Source organism: Gopherus evgoodei, chromosome 1 (genome assembly GCF_007399415.2).
Source record: "Gopherus evgoodei ecotype Sinaloan lineage chromosome 1, rGopEvg1_v1.p, whole genome shotgun sequence".
Taxonomy (NCBI): domain Eukaryota; kingdom Metazoa; phylum Chordata; order Testudines; family Testudinidae; genus Gopherus; species Gopherus evgoodei.
Window position 1 is genome coordinate 158,232,807 of NC_044322.1, and position 19,053 is coordinate 158,251,859.

Consider the following 19,053-nt stretch of genomic DNA (forward strand, 5'->3'; position numbering starts at 1 on the left):
CAGCCTTGAAAGATGGGAGGAGTGAAAGGGGAAATGCTTCCAGATTCTTAAAAGACTTATTAAAATTGTGGAGATCATGGGTGAAAATCAAAGACAAAAAAATTTGATATATTTTTGTTTATTATTGCTCTCCGAGGGCTTGGTAATCAATTATACAAGCTATTTTCTATTAAATCAGAAGAAAATAGTGTAAAATATAAAATCTATGCTCACTGTTCCAATCTAAGCCACTTGCTCATCTTCGTCAGAGACATTTACTGCAGCTATTTCCAATCATGTTAATTTATACATACTCTGTATATATATATAATTATATATTAAAAAACCCTATCTGAAGAGACAAATGTTCAAAATGAAAATATTCTTGCACTATTTGTGCAGTGTACTGTGCACTGTTGTACAATTCAGTTTTCCAAATAGTTACCAATATTTCTGCTTAGAATAGTAAAAATTATGCAAATGATAGTATATTTACTACACTTTCAAAACAAAGCACGACCATATGTTATGATTAGAAAAGAAAATACATTAAACATGTGCTTATTCTCCCCTTGACGTACATGCACTAATCCCATTAACTCTAATTAGGAGTTGCATGCACTAAGAGGAGACAAGACCTCTATAAAAAGAAGGGATTTTTAATCTTTACCCCTGTCCAGTGCCCAACCCCTCCCTCCCGCCACTAAGAAAGGAGAAATATTTGTTAAATTCTGGTAGTGTCTACCAGTACCAAGGCCCCTGCTCACAGGTAACTGTAAAGTATAACTAGTGGTCTTCCTGCTTTGCTCTCGTTACCAAAGCAAATGCAATTTAAATATGTTGAACATCATCTTCAAAAAGCAAGTATACAGCATCTGTTAAGTCTTTCTAACAAGCAAGAGTTATAGCCATTACCCAAATAAATAATAATAATCATAAAAAAATAGCAAGCCCACCTGTTTTGGTCCTCTGATTAGAAAATATCAAAGAAAACCAGGGACTTTGCTTTATCAGCATTCAGAATTCTAACTGTTTAAAAAGAGTGCAAAAAAATGCCTGGTAAGAAAACACACAATGATGGCCGTACTCTGCCCCTCAGAAGCCGGTGTTCAACTTGCACTGAAGATAAGAGTTGTGCACCATTTTTTTTCCCTTAGGAAGCATGGCATACTAACACAGGGTCTGAGAGCACAATTCTTAGCTGGAGATGGATCTAACAAAAGACATGGATGCCATGAGACAATCTTGAAAATTCTCTCTTTAAAAAAGACCCCAAATGAACAGTCAGGTGCATGAGAAAGTAATGATGAACAACCTCAAATGCAGCATTTCAATAAGCTATTAAATGAGTCTAAAACTTGAAGTTCAAAAGAAAATCTTTATGGGCAAATATCTGTGGGAGAGGAAGTTAGAGTGAATATGAAAAGAAGGTAAAATATTACACTTTTACCTTTGGCTACCACAGCAATGAAAAAATAAATCAGTGTTTTAACGAGACTCGGCCTTCACAGAACTGAAATAAATATTCAGACTTTAGGTTAAGATGAAAGGATGAGAGGTAACAACATCATTTTAACCTTTAGGGTCAAATTCTGCCCTCAGTTATACTTGAGCAATACATTCCACTGCCTACTCTGGAGTGTAGCCAAGTGCAGAATTTGGCCTTTAAACTTGAAGATATAAGCAGTTTCCACATATTTATGAATACTCATCTAAACACACATACAACAGCACTCTGCACAACCTTACAATGTGCGTTTGGAAAGAGACTGGCACAGCAAAAGTTCCAGTCTCCAGTTTTCAACAATAAGCCCAAAGGCCAAGTGATCAAAATGGTAGATATTAAAACCCTGAAGATACCTCAACACCCATCTAGTGTTTCCATTTCTAACAACGTCTCATCTAGTGATGTATCTCATATCAGTGTCCTACCATAGCCAGCTAAGAAAAGCAGCACAGACCACTGTACAGTCAGAACACATAGGGTGGAATCCTGGCCCCACTGAAGTCAATGGCAAAACTTCTATTGACTTCAGTGAGGCCAGGATTTGACCCCTAAACACTAGAGCAGTGATATCAGACTGTCTTCTGCGGCTCTTTGCAGCACATGCTATTAAAACACTCCGTGATTTAATTATTAACCAATCAGGGTGCTTTTACTATGTTATTAACCAACTGTAGCTGAGAAAATAATATTTGGTCAATCATTTTGCTGTGAGAATAATACATATACACACACACAAAATATTTCGCCGGTCATACTGTTTCAATATGAATATATAGTACTATAGTAAATGAAGCAATGAATTTGCACTACTGTGGCTCTTTTGGGTAATGTTGATTGCTAATTTGACTCCTGAACCACTGAGTATCACAGCATTAGAGACACTAATTGCACCCTTTCTTTTTAGTGTTGCTGCAGGTAAAGAAAAATCCTTTCCAGGACGGCTGTGCTGGTTTATGCTGATTTTCTCAGTAGGCTGCTGCAAGCGACAACCAGTGGAATGGGACTTTGGTGATGAGAAACAGGAACAGAAATAAAGAAGAATGTCAGTATAACTGAGTAAATAGCCTTCTTTACACTGGACCAAATCTCAGGGCTTACTATTCACTTAAAAAAAGCAAAGCAAAGCAAAACAGATCCAAGGCATGTAAAGTATAAAACAGGGCAGTGCTCAAATCAGCAAAGTGGTGTGTTGAGCTTTAACTGAGCATTGACCAACAGGTAGGGGGGAAGCCTTTAAACTGTATTAAAACTAGTGAATCTGATGTACAGTATGTGCTTATCAATAAGGTACCACTCCCATCAAAATTCCATTATCCATTCTCTTGTGGTACAAAAGTTATAGGATGTTGCCTGAAAATAAAAAGTGCCTTCAATAAAATGTACATAAATGGGATTTCGTCAGTAGTCATGATAAAATGGCCTTTCCAAATGGCTTTCACCCAAGGAACTGCTGTCAGTGAATTTAAAATGGATTGTTTCCTGGAGCACACACAGCACTGATGCTGGGAAAAACAAATATTAAATTGGTTTTAGCAAGAGGAAACATTCAATGGCTCCTATTGCAAAGCGAGTTTCAGATTCTTGAAGGATAAACCAGTGTGACTGGTCACCTGAAGAAGTAGGTAGCTGTGTCCAATATTTCTCGACCACTCAGCAAACAAAGCAAAAAGTTACCATTTTTTAGCCCAGATTTTCACTCTAAGTTTGAATAAAATGGTCCTTAGACAGAAAGTTGATGTTTTCTCTCCTCTTGATTCTTCCAATGTCTTTATTCTTGGCTCAAGTATTATTCATTAATATTAGTCATCAGTTAATAAGAAAAAGATAGTTTCTAAGTGTTTTTAAATTAAGTTAATTTGATACCATAGTCTGGTTTTATGTGCTCTGCTGCAGCTGTGAGTTATTCCTTTTTCTTGAATTCTTGGTTGCCATAGCTGGAGCCTTTTTCTATTTCGGTTACTCCTATCAGTCTACGAACTCCAAAGGAAGCTTTAAAATATAATGCAGAAATTGGAGGTGCATTACAACTGATATAATGGTAAAAATCTGTCTCTCTCTCTCAGACACACACATACACACCTTGATGCGAGATGGGCCATGGGGACTGGATACAAAGGTCACAGACTGAGCAATCAGTAGTGACTCCAGGCCATACACTGCCTCCAATCTGTGTATGCAGCTTCCATTGACTGACACTTTGGATCAAGTACATGTGCTAAATCATTAAACCATAGGGCAGTCCAGATTTAAAGACTCAGTAAAAGTGTAAATAGTGCACGTGTTAAAAGAAGCTGCACTGACAGCTCTGAAAGCTGAAGTCTTCCGTAGAACATACTCAGTCAGTATGGGGAACATCAGTGCAAACTTCTTCACACTGGCCAGCCAATATGCTTCACCCCTCATGAAGGGGCTACTGTGTGAATATTAATTAGCATATTAAATGCAACTTAAGAAATAAGAGACTAACCTGTCTGAAATTAAGGCTTTTGAAATAATTGTTTTTCTATGCAAAAATGGAACCATATGTAACTTGTCCTGAATTTTTATCCAAAATAACAACTTTCTGCAATATCAGTAATAGTAATCATACACAGAATTTACCACAGCTAATGGCCACAATTGTATCATATTGTGCTTTGGCATCATCTCCCTCTTTTCAATAACTTTCATTACCTGCTCCAACAAACCCCAGGAATGCAAGGATAAGAAGGGGTGATCCACTTGCAAAAATTCCAAAACCAAAGGTGAAGAGAGGAGAGAGCAGGACAGTAGCCCAGAAGAGGAAGTTTAGCAGAGTCCATGGTCTTCTAGGAGGTTTAAACTGACGGCCGGGAAATATGCCTTCCTGATTATACATCTCTTGTAAAGCATCCTGGGAGAGAGAGGGAGGGGGGAAAAGAATGTACCTAATTCAGAAACATTAGTTTTTGCATGAATAGTTCCAAGACTGTAGAATTCCATGATGCCATAAAAGGCCCACATCTGTGACAAGCATTATTAGACTCTGTGAGAGGAATTTGTATTTTCTGTAGCCTGTCTGGCATTCTGTTATGCTGCGATAACCATCAGTTAATACTATAAACAAACATTTTGAACACTATTTAAAAATAAACAAACGTAAACAAACAGAAATCAAATATTGTCAGTCTCCTTCCACCACTGTACACCTCCTGGCAGTGTGTTCAGACTTCAGAAGAGCTTTAGCCCAGAGAAGTACTCAGACACTTTCCAGTCCTGTGCTGGTTGCTTTTCTATTGCTCTTTCTTCCTCTTCTTTTTTATTACCAGAGAGTCAGGAACCATCTATAAGAGGTGCAGCAGAAAAGTGCTCCTTGTGGAGCTAACAGAGTGAGGCAAAGTAAAAGCTGACCAGCAGGGACAGCATTTCCTTGCAATCTGAAGATACTGGGCCTTGATTCTTCACAGGAAGGCTCAATCCAGTAGCCGTAACCATAGAACTTCAGAAAGTAATACGCCCTGAACTAAGTCTTTAGAAAAGTGTGGTACTGAGAAAAATTAGACAAATATCCACATTATTTTTTTCAGTTTAAGACAATGATTTATAAGCTGTATACAGAATGAAAAGTCATGTATTTAACCTAAAGCTATTTTAGCCTCCATTGACTTTACCAAAAAAGATGAGCTCAAGGCATTTCCTCTTAATAATAAATCCTTTAGTATAAAGACAGCACTTTAGGAATTCCACACTTACAGAGGCTTTTCTAAACCCACAGAGATGAATTTATGTATAAAAAATCCTCTAACAAAATTTGACCCCAGTGTTGAATGGAGGTACAGCCAATAACAAGAGATATCAAACCCTCGATCGTAGCTAGTGCAGAATATTCTGTCCAAGTGAAGTGAAATAGTGTGCTATCTGCCTTTCCTGCTTAACTCTATACTTACTCTACAGCAAAGAGGGCAACACAAATGGAAAAGCAAAAAATAAAAATGTGCATCAGTGCTCATCTACCAAAGTGGGAAATTTCATGGAGCATTTTTGTAATTTTCAAATGACTCTTAAGTCTGTTTGACACATCGACATCCAGAATGCAAGAGGGGCAGACAACAACTAATGTTTTTTGTAAACAATTCTCAGTCTCCTTGCCCCAATTGTTTTGAGTATTTTTAGGATCTACAATAAATACGGTTACAATTAACACAAGTGAAACTTGGGAGAAGAACGCCAAGAACCTTATGAACAATTTGTTGCCTGCCTACAGGTTAAGTGAAGGTTTGGAAATATTGCAGCACAGGTCACCAAGGCAGAAAAATGCTCACAAGTGTCAGGGTTTCTGTGCTCTTCTACTTTCCATGCCAGAAACAGCACACAAAAAATCATCAAGATACGCATTTCAAAACAGATGTAGTGATGTACACAAGTCCAGTCTATAGAAGCGTGGGGCAAACTTTATGTACAGTTCTCTCCCTGTCCCTGCAGCTCTATTAAATCTGTGGTCAAGAAATTTACAATCTAGGAAAGAGTTGAAAGAAAACTTTTGAGCACGTGGACAGTGCACTGCCTATGTGCTCTGACAGCAAACTAACAGACCTGCCTGTATCACATCAGAAATGGCAGCAGAGATCCGGCAGCCAAGTGGACAGAGACAGAGGAATAGGCAGGAGAGAACGAAGACTAGCTCTGCAAAAGTTGCAGTCCAGAGCCTCACTCTGCTGTGCGTGTCCAAAATGAATGACCACGTCTGGTTTAGAATTATCATGTGTCTATAGCTCCTAGAAACATCCATAGGTGGAACAAAAGCATTTAAAAATATATGAAAAATACCCCAAAACTTGAAGGACATTGCAAAAGAGAGAGGTTACGTATGGTCTCCCCCAAGGGTGGCGGAGTGTGTGTGTGTGTGGTGTCTTCTATGTCTGTGCAGTAACCCACAGTGTTTCCCTTCAAACCACAGCCACCATTCTGTGGTCAAGGAGGAATGGCTGGGGCTCCCTCCAAAGCCTGCCAACACTGCTTCTTAAATCAATCTAAGGAATAGATGCCAAGTTACATATAGTGCTCCCATTTCCTCTCTCCTTCCAGGAGTTGAGTGTGCATTGCTCAGCTCTTGACATGCTGCTCCTTAGAACGTTACTTGATGACAGATCTGAAAGAGAAAAAAGCCATTTACCTTCTCCTGGTACAGTTTATGAAGCCAGTTTGCAGCTTCCTTTTCATCTACAGGGATATCTTCAAGAGGAAATCTCCTGGTTTATTAAAGAGATTTAAAAAAAAAAAGAGAGTCTTAAAAGAAAATCCAGATATTTATTTTATTTTAGATCTTTTCAAATGAAGAGCTGCAATTCAATATATAGCAAAAACTGACAGAAGTTTTGGAATTACCAAAGTCATGAAGTGCAAATAAGAATCAGACAGTTTTTAATAGAAACCACACTTAGAAATCTGCATTCATGAAACAGCAGAATATACAGCTGTTTCCTACCAATTTCTGTCTCTCTCAGAAAGATATGTATTTTCTATTCAAGTATTACTGCAGCTGCAATGGAGTTATCAATGGTTGAATTCAAATAAGGTCTAGTTCACATTTTGATGACTAGAGCTGGTCAACAAACGGGAAAATTATTCACAAATATTTTCACAGTGAAAAAAAACTTTTTTTTGCTTGAAAAATCAAAATTTGGAAAATTGTGACCAGCTTCATATCTTCTCTTCATATCCCACTTCTACTGACAATCTACTAATTTCCCTCCTAGTCTACTGTCCTCTCAATCACTCTGCCCTTCCAGCGATCAGTCTCCAGCTTTCAAATTATTTCCCACTCTAGTGCCAGCCTGCTTGCTTTGCAATGTATAGAGACTCTTTGCAAGGTTCAATTTGCAAAGTTGAAACCTGCAAGGTTCACTCATCCCTAGTTATGTAGCATCTTTTGGAGGGATGATATTAATCTGACTCTGTGATCCTCTGGGCAAAGAGAAAAGACACTGGTAGGAAAAAAATATCAGTGAGATGGCCAATGACCAAGTCAGCAGTTCATACATGTAGTACAATAATTGGTAAAATATACATGACCAAAAAAAATAAGTGTTTCCCAGTGCTCTTAAAGAAACATTCTAGACCGTTAAATCACTAACATAATATTTAGTTTTTGAGAATAGCTTTATAAAGGATTGCACAATTAATAAAAAGCATCATTTGCTGAAAGTTCTCTTCTAAAGTCTTCACTGCACTGAAATCACCACTAGAGGGTACTCACAGCAAGACCATTTTGATGATTTAGGAGGATTGTTTCAATTCTCTGGAATCCATTATGAATGAAGAGCTGCAAAGTGTGCAAACAGGCTTGGCCACTCATCTCTGTGCAGAGGTGTGTCATGTGACCCCTCTAAGAACTGCTCCCACCACCCTCTACCAATCAGAATGGTAAAGGGAGAAAAAAGCAGCTACTGGTGAAATGGTTGGGGTCTCCCGATAAGTTTAACCGCTGGGTGGAAGCTTCTCAACTCTGTGACATTTAGACATGAACAACAACAACAACAACAACAAATATTCCTCCTGCAAAGACAGGGAGAAAAAATATGTGATGGCAGATTTTACATTGCTTTGCCCAGCATTGCCAGCTTTGCAGCTTTTCCCCAAAACACCATCTCAAACTTTACAATATGGCTAATTAAGCCATTGGATCTCCCGGGTGCCTGGGAGGTGGGGTTAGTGGAAATACAGTACCCGCACAGCTGGAATACTATCAACGAAGACACCCCAACCATTTCATCAGTAGCTGCTTTTTTCTCCCTTTTCCTTTCTCCGCTAGAACTTTTTCAATCTTGTAAATCCTGTCTCGTTTGGGGTTTACTTTTTCTAATTCTTCAGGGTAAAAAGATCCAGTAACTCCATCACCCCTGTAATCTTTTAAAGGGTATACAGGTATCTGGCACCTGGTTAAGGCTTCATCCACTATGAATATCTCATTGGTAAACGTCTGTTTTTCAAAAGCGCCTTTGGTTTTCTAAAAGGGGCAACAACCGATTTTATTTTAAAACCATCTCCATAAACCGTTTTCCATAGCTTCACAGAATTTGAAGGGTTAACATCAGCGGGTCTGGGACATATAGTTCTGTGAAAGCTCTGGTTGTATCTCTTTATAAAGTCAGGTAAGATGTCAATGTAGTGAAAGGTGTTATGGGCTGTCAAATATCTCCACATCCTAGTTTTTAAAGTTCTGTTAAATCACTCCACAACCCCTGCTTTGACTTCATTATTAGTAACAAAATGGTGAACTCCATGCCACTTTAACAATCTGCTTAAAGGTTTGTTTAAAAATTCTTTCTCCTGATTGGTTTGTAATTTTTGAGGCATGCGATCTTCACTGAAAATAGCTTTAAAGGCCTTGGATACCTCACCACTCATCTTGCCTTTTAGGCCTAAGGCCCAGGCATATTTGGATAAAATGTCCATCACTGTTAAGATGTACTTAAAACCGCTGTTGTGTTTGCAGAACCGGCGCATATCCACCAAATCTGCCTGCTATTGCGCATCCACATCTGAAACAATGGTCTTGTTTCTTTTAAAACGTATTCGAGCCAGTTTGTGTAAAGTGGAAGAATCCTGGTCTGAAAGCCAAGCTGTTACCTGTCTTCTATTTAAAAGTTTTACTATGCTTTCTGGCCACTTGAAAAAGAGGGCTCACCCCGCCAAAGCTCTCAACTTCTCCGGGGGTGTAATATATTTTCTTGAACAGAGCCGTCTGTGTAGACATGACTGTTACTGGTATCATCTTTTACTACCACGAGTATCAAAGGGGACACATTCATATTGACACATTTAAATAAGTTTTATTAATTGCCTTGTTTAACATGACCTTTTACAGCTGCCTGTAAAAATGGACGCCATGACCCCTACCATAAGGGGGTCTCAGCTGGTTCATTCTTCCATTTGTCCTTTTCGTCTTGAGATCTGTGTCTCAGATATGAGCAAAAACAGCTGATGCACGATATATTTACTCCCACAGTGCTACTGATGTGTAAGTTCTCAAAGACCTCTAGAACGGCATCGTCGAGCTGTTGAGAGATTTTCAGAAAAGAAACAGTATAAGTACCCCACTGCTTGTTTTTAATTTACACAAGCCCTGGTTCCTAGCCCTATTACCCTCCCCTCCTTGACCGTCGCTTTTAAATCATTCATTTACCTGAGCGCCATCTTTTCCGTTCACCTTGTCCACTGGTGACTCCCCCAAGCCGCAATTGCCTTCCACTTCTAAGGGGGTGGACAATGAGATGCCATCATGCTCATTGGAGTGCGCCACGAGGGTTTCGGGATCGGGTTCCAACGTATCCATCAATGGTTGAGTTAAAGAGTCCTCCTCCTTGGAACTGTCACTGTTATAGCACTTTCTCCACATAAGTCCAAAGGTGCTCAGGGCTAAAACAAAGTCCAAAATTCTCACGGGGGTGGTGAAGGAGCCCATGTTTCCTCTCAGTAGCTTTTCCATGATTTCTAAAATACGTGTCCTTGATAAGAGATGGCCTCCTCTGTCCAGCGCTGGGATTTATGGGGTAATGGTGCTGCACTCTGATTGGCAGAGGGTCTTGGGAGAAGTTCTTAGAGGGGTCACATGACCAATTTTTGGACGGGTCATCCTGCCATGGAATTCGTCATGATTGGTCAAAATCTCCTATTGGGGAGGTCCTTTCGGGATGCAACCCATCCTGATTGATAGAGGGTGATGGGAGTTCTTAGAGGGGTCACATGACACACCTTGCTTCCGCTCATGTGGCTCTGACCCCAGAAGTAATATCCCCATAGGGCGGGACTTCTGCTGACAGGTGGGAGGGACTAAAGGGTCAAGGGGTGGGGTTAGGGTTTGATTGACAGTAGGACCCTTATACTACTCTGCAGGCTCATCAAGGGTGATACATATGTTCAATTTGCAGTAAAAGGACAGAAACATACAGCCTGTGAGAGAAATGTATACCAGTGAGAGCTCACCATACTGTATTTGTGTTTAATGTCTGGAAAAATTAAGATTCAGTTTTGTACTTGCTCATTGCAGCATTGTAGGAAGTTCCCATCACCAGAAAAGTTGTATTTCTAGTTGGGATTAACCTCCAATGCCCCCAAGCAACCTTAAACAAAGCAGGTTCAAGCACAGTCAAGTGTCTCGAGAAGGCACATTCACCCCACAAATAAATATATATGTTTAAAATCACAGCAGACTGAAAAATTCAGAAGTTAGGTTACTACTGGGCACAATTAGTCAAGTAAGCTCACCTAGCACCAATACTACAGACTCTTCTATAAGGTTGGCTGAAAGCCACTGGTTTTCATCTTTCCTTTAGCACCACCAAACCACACCAACTCACATCTCATTTCGCGAAGCAGAAGGTATTAAGTGGATAAAGCCATTGTTTCAGTGCAAAAATATCCAGATATTTGCTTGTGCATACTTACTCATATCTACTTTGCCATGCTGTGGCACTTACAATTGTCTAGGGAAATCATACTCATCATATGTACAGTGCACTATTATTAGTTTGTAACTTGTTTCTCCACTTAGTAAAGCACACACTCCTCACTGGGAATACGTACGTGGCAAGTGAGAAGAGTTAAAGTGAAACCACTTTGAGTTATCCAACTGCAAAAGATTTCTGGAAAATTTCCTGAAGGCATTTCTGAATGCATGACTTTCCCTTCTCCATCCCTGGATAATTCCCCAAATGGTCAAATGGAATTGTACCAGGTTTCCAATCCCTCTCAACTCTGGGCTCTCAAGAAGCATGGGAAATTTCAGTTAAGATAGTCATTTTTGGGGAAGTTACATAAGCACCTGACAACAGGATTGGAAGGGAAGTTCCTCTCCAACTACAGTTCGTATTTCACCTGTTTCTAGGCTGGCAGCTCTTGCTCTACATTTTGCAAAATTGCTGCTGCTATCTCACAATGCTGAAGGTCTGGGTGAGACTACCGAGAAGTTCTCTCCAATAAGATTCAATACAACACACAACCACTTGTATCAAATAGAATAAGCTTGGCCAATAGCTTGGTGGCAGCACACTCCACAGCAGTGCCCAACACTCAGGAGAGAAAAAGAAATACCTCTGGTTATTCAACAGCAATCTCTCTATCAGAATAAGGTAGTGTTTCACAAAGCATAGGGAAGACAAGGACAAAAGGTGAGGAAGGGAGTGGACAGACCTCTCAATTGTTGTTCAGGGTCTCAACTTTCAGTTTTTTAAATAAAAGGCAGTCTTAAATTGTTTCAGCTGTGAATAAAACCTTCAAAGCTGAAGGTAACAGATACAGATTCATAGATTCATAGACTCTAGGACTGGAAGGGACCTTGAGAGGTCATCCAGTCCAGTCCCCTGCCCTCATGGGAGGACCAAATACTGTCTAGACCATCCCTAAAAGACATTTATCTAACCTACTCTTAAATATCTCCAGAGATGGAGATTCCACAACCTCCCTAGGCAATTTATTCCAGTGTTTAACTACCCTGACAATTAGGAACTTTTTCCTAACGTCCAACCTAAATCTCCCTTGCTGCAATTTAAGCCCATTGCGTAAGGTGAACAAGTTTTCTCCTTCCTCCAGATGACACCCTTTCAGATACCTGAAAACTGCTATCATGTCCCCTCTCAGTCTTCTCTTTTCCAAACTAAATAAACCCAATTCTTTCAGCCTTCCTTCACAGGTCATGTTCTCAAGACCTTTAATCATTCTTGTTGCTCTTCTCTGGACCCTCTCCAATTTCTCCACATCTTTCTGAAATGCGGTGCCCAGAACTGGACACAATACTCCAGTTGAGGCCTAACCAGCGCAGAGTAGAGCGGAAGAATGACTTCTCGTGTCTTGTTTACAACACACCTGTTAATGCAGCTCAGAATCACGTTTGCTTTTTTTGCAACAGTATCACACTGTTGACTCATATTTAGCTTGTGGTCCACTATGACCCCTAGATCTCTTTCTGCCATACTCCTTCCTAGACAGTCTCTTCCCATTCTGTATGTGTGAAACTGATTGTTCCTTCCTAAGTGGAGCACTTTGCCTTTGTCTTTATTGAACTTTATCCGGTTTACCTCAGACCATTTCTCCAATTTGTCCAGATCATTTTGAATTTTGACCCTGTCCTCCAAAGCAGTTGCAATCCCTCCTAGTTTGGTATCGTCTGCAAACTTAATAAGCGTACTTTCTATGCCAACATCTAAGTCGTTGATGAAGATATTGAACAGAGCCGGTCCCAAAACAGACCCCTGCAGAACCCTACTTGTTATACCCTTCCAGCAGGATTGGGACCCATTAATAACTACTCTCTGAATACGGTTATCCAGCCAGTTATGCACCCACCTTACAGTAGCCCCATCTAAATTGTATTTGCCTAGTTTATCGATAAGGATATCATGCGAGACCGTATCAAATGCCTTACTAAAGTCTAGGTATACCACATCCACCGCTTCTCCCTTATCCACAAGACTTGTTATCCTATCAAAGAAAGCTATCAGACTGGTTTGACATGATTTGTTCTTTACAAATCCATGCTGGCTATTCCCTATCACCTTACCACCTTCCAAGTGTTTGCAGATGACTTCTTTATTTACTTGCTCCATTATCTTCCCTGGCACAGAAGTTAAACTAACTGGTCTGTAGTTTCCTGGGTTGTTTTTATTTCCCTCTTTATAGATGGGCACTATATTTGACAGAGACATCTGTCAAGTTAGCAGAGGGCCCGAAACAATAGCTGAGAGGACTGACTGCCTTGATTTATTTCAATGGGTGCTAACTCAGATGCTAATGACGACAATTAACAATGTTAATATTTAAAAATATTTGCAGTGCTGTTGTAGCCATTGGTCTCAGGATATGAGAAAGACAAGGTGAGTGAGGCAATCTCTTTTATTGGACCAACTGCAGTTGTTGGAAGGGATAAGCTTTTGAGCATCACACAGCTCTTCTTTGGGTCTGGACAAGGAAATTAGAGAGTCTAAGCTAAATGCAAACAGGGACAGATTGTTAAGTGTAAGGGGTTCACCATCTTGTAGGAGACTACTTAAAATGAAGTGGGAAATCAGTAAGTCCGCAGTTGTAGGACAATGGAAGATCAGTAGGCAGCAGGATGTGTTACAAATTGTTGTAATGGGCTATAAAACAACCATCATGTCTGTTGCATCCATGGTTTTTAGTGTCTTTATCAGGAGTTAAGAATTTAAGTTCCCAGGCTCATCCTTTGAAGGTGATGTGCAGATTTCCTTTGAGGACCAGGACTGAGGATATAGGATCATGTCCAAAAGGCATGATCCTTTTGTGAAAAGTGCTGATAGGGTGTTTTTGTCTTACAATTTTTCAGTGTGAATTCATTCAAGATTAACATTGTGAATTCACTACTAATCAAAGTCATGTCAACAATCCTTTATGAAAGACTGCTCATTTTGGGCAGGAGTTTAACACCACATGGCACAGAGGGCATGATTAGTTTCATTTTCCTGATTCTGGAGGGTGCAGGTGAACACCGGATTATAGGTGTAGTCATGCCCACTCTTGAAAGTTCCACCTAGTCTCCTTCTGGCCTGATAGGTGAGGGCCGTGATATGGGCTCTTGTAAGCGAGACTAGTTTTAATGATAGGGAAATGGGAAGATCCTCAGGGCTTGCAAAGGAATGTCCTCAAGGGATGCACCGACGAATGACATTTTCCTACCAGTTTTGGGGATACAGTATCCAAACACAAACCTTGTACGTCTCACTTCCATCATTACATGCTCACCTTACACACATATCTGCTTCGTATTTCTTTCCATAAAGGATTCCTAATAAAGATGGGTTCTTGTTTCCTCTAAAGTTTAGCGTTACATCGTACACTGCTGAAACTGTCAAAAGAAAGATAATATAGCTGTTAACCTCAGCATCCAAAACATCGAGGTTGCTGCTGTTCAAGCTTTAAAAAGAAATAAACCCTGATGCAAACACTGCTTTAATAATACCAGTTGGCAAAACATATCAGTTTTATTTACCCAGATGTCCTCCTTAACAATCTAAGCTCTGGCAGAGTATATGCATACACCTCACAGGAGTGGAGAGAGAGCTGATTAATTATGTAATGTTTGTATATTGCCACTTTAAAGATGGAAAGTATTAATTTTTGTAAATTAAAACTAGAACAAATTAATACATTTTAAAGATTGTTTAGAAAATGGACTCTAGTGCTTCAGCTTAATCTTGATGTCATCCAAGGGCTATACTGAGTCTGTATTATCACCTACTCACCGAATGCAATGAATATACTGAACTATCATACATAATAACACACATTACTAGTAAGGTTTAGAACAAATAGCTCACCCATACCTGTTCCCCTGAGACACTGGACAGCAGTGGTGAAACCTTTGGTTCTGGGCAACAGATGATATTTCAATGTAGGCAACCCTTTGGATTTAGCCACCTCCATGCTGATACGATGCTTGGTTTCTGTAAAACGAGTTCCTTCACAATACAGGAGAAACTAGCATACAAAACAAGAGGAAAAACAAGGGTTTTTCTTAAGAAGAAATTACTGTGTAGTGCGGATCTGGAGCTCTTACAGGATGGACACACACAATTCCCTCTTTTGTTCTTTAGATATCACGCATCAGAGCCATCCTACAACTCTTCAGTGGCATAACTGAATATAATAGAGCATATTATTTGAGAATTACAATCAGCAGTTTGCTGTACAGTATCCGATTTCAGAAGACAGCTAATTAGACCCTGGTCTCAAAGAATGTGGAACACACATGCAAATATTCAGAGATGCAACTAAATTTAAAGCATCTTTTTGGATATCAGTTTATTTATTTACTTTCTAATCAAGCAAATAGGTTATACATATACACATGCATACACATGCCCTCCTTCCCAATTCCAGCTGAAATATTTCTTCCTTTAAAAGTCACAGGAATACTAAAAAATGCATGAACATGACTTCAGCTTCAAGTTCCAGCTCAGCTAGAAGAAACAAGTAATTTCCAATACTAAATAAGGAAATTCTCTTCTCTACCACAAAGATGTAGATCACAGAATGACCATAGGACTGGAAGGGACCTCGAGAGGTCATCTAGTCCAGTCCCATGAACTCATGGCAGGACTAAGTACAATCTAGACCATCTCTGACAGGTGTTTGCCTAACCTGCTCTTAAAAATGTCCAACGATGGATATTCTACAGCCTCCCTGGGAAACTTTTTCCAGTGCTTAACCTGACAGTTAGGAAGTTTTCCCTAATGTCCAACCTAAACCACCCTTGCTGCAATTTAAGCACATTTCTTCTTGTCCTATCCTCAGAGGTTAAGGAGAACAATTTTTCACCCTCCTCCTTGTAACAACCTTTCATGCACTTGAGAACTGTTATGTCCCTCTCAGTCTTCTCTTCTCCAGAACAAACAAACTCAATTTTTTTGCAATCTTGCCTCATAGGTCACGTTTTCTAGACATTTAATCATTTTTGTTGCTCTTCTCTGGATTTTCTCAAATTTGTCCACATCTTTCCTGAAATGTGGCACCCAGAAACAGGACACAAGACTCCAGTTGAGGCCTAATCAGCGCAGAGTAGAGTGGAAGAATTACTTCTTGTGTCTTGCTTACAACACTCCTTCTAATACATCCCAGAATGATGTTTGCTTTTTTTGCAACAGTGTTACACTGTTCACTCATATTTAGTTTGTGATCCACTATGACCCCGAGATCCCATACTCCTTCCTAGGCAGTCACTTTCCATTTTGTATGTGTGAAACTGATTGTTCCTTCCTAAGTGAAATACTTTGCATTTGTCCTTATTGAATTTCATCCTATTTACTTCAGACCATTTCTCCAATTTGTCCACATTATTTTGAATTTTAAACATAATCTGCAACCCCTCCCAGCTTGGCATTGTCCGCAAACTTTGTAAGTGTACTCTCTATGCCATTATCTAAATCACTGATGTAGATATTGGATAGAACCAGAACCGATCCCTGTGGGACCCCACTTGATATGCCCTTCCAGCTTGACTGTGAACCACTGTTACCTATTCTCTAGGAATGATTTTCCAAACATTTATGCACCCATCTTATAGTAGCTCCACCTAGGTTGTACTTCCTTACTAAAGTCAAGATATACCATATCTACTGCTTCCCCCACTTTCCACAAGGCTTGTTAACCTGTTAAAGAAAGCTATTAAGTTGGTTTGACATAACTTGACAAATCCATGTTGACTGTTACTTATCACCTTATCTTCTAGGTGTCTGCAAACTGATTGCTTAATTATTTGCTCCATTATCTGTCTGGGAACTGAAGTTAAGCTGACTGGTCTGTAATTCCCCTCGGTTGTCCTTATTTCCCTTTTTATAGATGGGCACTATATTTGCCCTTTTCCAGTCCTCTGGAATCTCTCCCGTCTTCCAAAGATAATCACTAATGGTTCAGATATCTCCTCAGTCAGCTCCTTGAGTATTCTAGGATGTATTTCATCAGGCCCTGGTGACCTGAAGGCATATAACTTGTCTAAGTAATTTTTAACTTTTTCTTTCCCTATTTTAGCCTCTGATCCTACCTCATTTTCACTGGCATTCACTATGTTAGATGTCCAATCTCTACTACCTTTTTGGTAAAACTGAAACAAAAAAGTCATTTAGCACTTCTGCCATTTCCACATTTTCTGTTATTGTTTTCCCCCCACTCATTGAGTAACAGATGTATCCTGTCCTTGGTCTTCCTCTTGCTTCTAATGTATTTGTAGAATGTTTTCTTGTTACCCTTTGTTACCGTTTTGTGCCCTGGCCTTTCTAATTTTGTCCCTACATACTTGGATTTGTCTATATTCATCTTCTGTAATTTGACCTAGTCTCCACCTTTTTGTAGGACTCTTTTTTGAGTTTCAAATAATTGAAAATCTCCTGGTTCAGCCAGGGCGGTCTTTTGCCATACTTCCTATCTTGCTATATAAATCTTGCTAAAGCCAGTGGAAGGTGCATTTGTGTACAGAAGAGCAGATTTTGATCCAGGTAATGTAAAAGTAACGCTTTCAAAGTACTGGTACCAAATTTAAGGTCATAAGGGTCTAAAAGGTTAATATAACAACTGAAAGAGCATTACAGGAAAAAAATCCTAAAAAGTCATAGCATGCGAGGGGCTGGTACTGCAAGTGAGAAAAGCTATTCAAAGAAATATGTGCCCATTTGAAAGCAAATATATTATCCCGAATTATCCAAGTATTTTCCTTTTGGAGGGGAGACTGGATGGACTCACCCTTACATCACCTGTTTGACTGCACTCTGGGCGCCTATTGACAAAGACTGAAACTCTCCACTACACGCCTTAAAAAAAAAAAGCACAATACAGAGAAGACAGATCTGTGGCTCCCAGGCCGCCACTCCACATCTTCCCCTCTTGGAAATGAAACCAGGAGCAAAATTAATAGGCACATATAACACCAGGTACATATGCTGGGCGCCACAGAGATGAACTCTGGATTCTTGGCCATTCTGAGTGGCTGGAACCTATTTCTCCACTTCTCTTAGTCTCATTTTAGCTCTGTGGCACAGCTGCATTCCTAACTTGTGTGCACACAAATCTCTGCACCATATAAAAGCCAAAAAGGGGAAGTTGATTCTACTTATAACAGCAGTAAATTATGTTTAATTGCTGTAGTTCACAATGTGCTTGAAAAGTAAGTTGTCCTAAAAATAGGGAAATCAAGATAGTCTCTCAGTTTTGCTATAGTCACTGTACATCTGTTATGTAACAGTGCTGTTGTGTCTCTACCTTTCTCTTTAGTATATATAAATATTACATACAAAAAAAGCTGCATTAAATGAATGTTAAGATTGCAAAGTCAAGTACTCTGAAGTTAGGAAATGCCAGAATGAATGTTATTAATGCAAAATTAATTTAACACCATTATGGTTATGCATTAAGAAAGTCTTTGTCAATCATCATGTGGGATATCTGTGGCAGTGCCCGGAATAGAAGAACCCAGCTCTCTTGGGTTTCAGTCCAGCATCTTAAACATAATAACTTCTCTTCTTGCAACTCTCTGCCTCCTTCACTGTCCATCCTGTGCACTGAATGAGGCAGAAGTACTGTAGAACAAATACTATGTGATTATGTAATTAAAGACTATCATAATGCAAACACACAAGGAGACCCAATGAAGATTGCACAGACAACCTTAATTCTGGCATTTCCTAACTTTTGAGTGCTTGATTGTGCAACCTAAAAGTTATTTTAATGCAGGTTTCTCAAACAGAGGATGCCGCTTGTGTAGGGAAAGCCCCTGGTGGGCCGGACGGTGTGTTTACCTGCCCTGTCCGCAGATCCAGCCATTTGCGGTTCCTACTGGCCGCGGATTGCTGCTCTGGGCCAATGGGAGCTGCTGGAAGCAGCGCAGGCCAAGGGACGTACTGGCCGCCACTTCCAGCAGCTGCCATTGGCCCAGAGCAGCGATCCACGGCCAGTGGGAGCCGCGATCAGACAGAGCTGTGGACGGGGCAGGTAAACACACTGGCCTGGCCCACCAGGGGCTTTCCCTACACAAGTGGCAACCCCTGATTGAGAAACCACGTTTTAATGTAAATTTTTCCTATATAATTTCCTATGCTTTTTAAAAG

At 39.9% G+C, this 19,053-nt stretch overlaps 1 protein-coding gene across 4 annotated transcripts in view; it reads right to left on the reverse strand.

The window, feature by feature from the left end:
• Window positions 1-2,276: 2,276 nt before the first annotated feature.
• Window positions 2,277-19,053, reverse strand: part of AGPAT3 (1-acylglycerol-3-phosphate O-acyltransferase 3) — a 129,038-nt gene continuing 112,261 nt past the window's right edge. For all 4 annotated transcript variants that reach the window (XM_030576686.1, XM_030576684.1, XM_030576685.1 and 1 more), the window contains 5 exons: window positions 14,782-14,935; window positions 14,201-14,303; window positions 6,618-6,693; window positions 4,160-4,358; window positions 2,277-3,475 (listed from right to left, as the gene is read on the reverse strand). In XM_030576686.1, coding sequence (XP_030432546.1) covers window positions 3,387-3,475; window positions 4,160-4,358; window positions 6,618-6,693; window positions 14,201-14,303; window positions 14,782-14,935 — 621 coding nt within the window. In that variant the 3' untranslated portion in view covers window positions 2,277-3,386. The remainder of the gene's footprint in view (window positions 3,476-4,159; window positions 4,359-6,617; window positions 6,694-14,200; window positions 14,304-14,781; window positions 14,936-19,053) is intronic.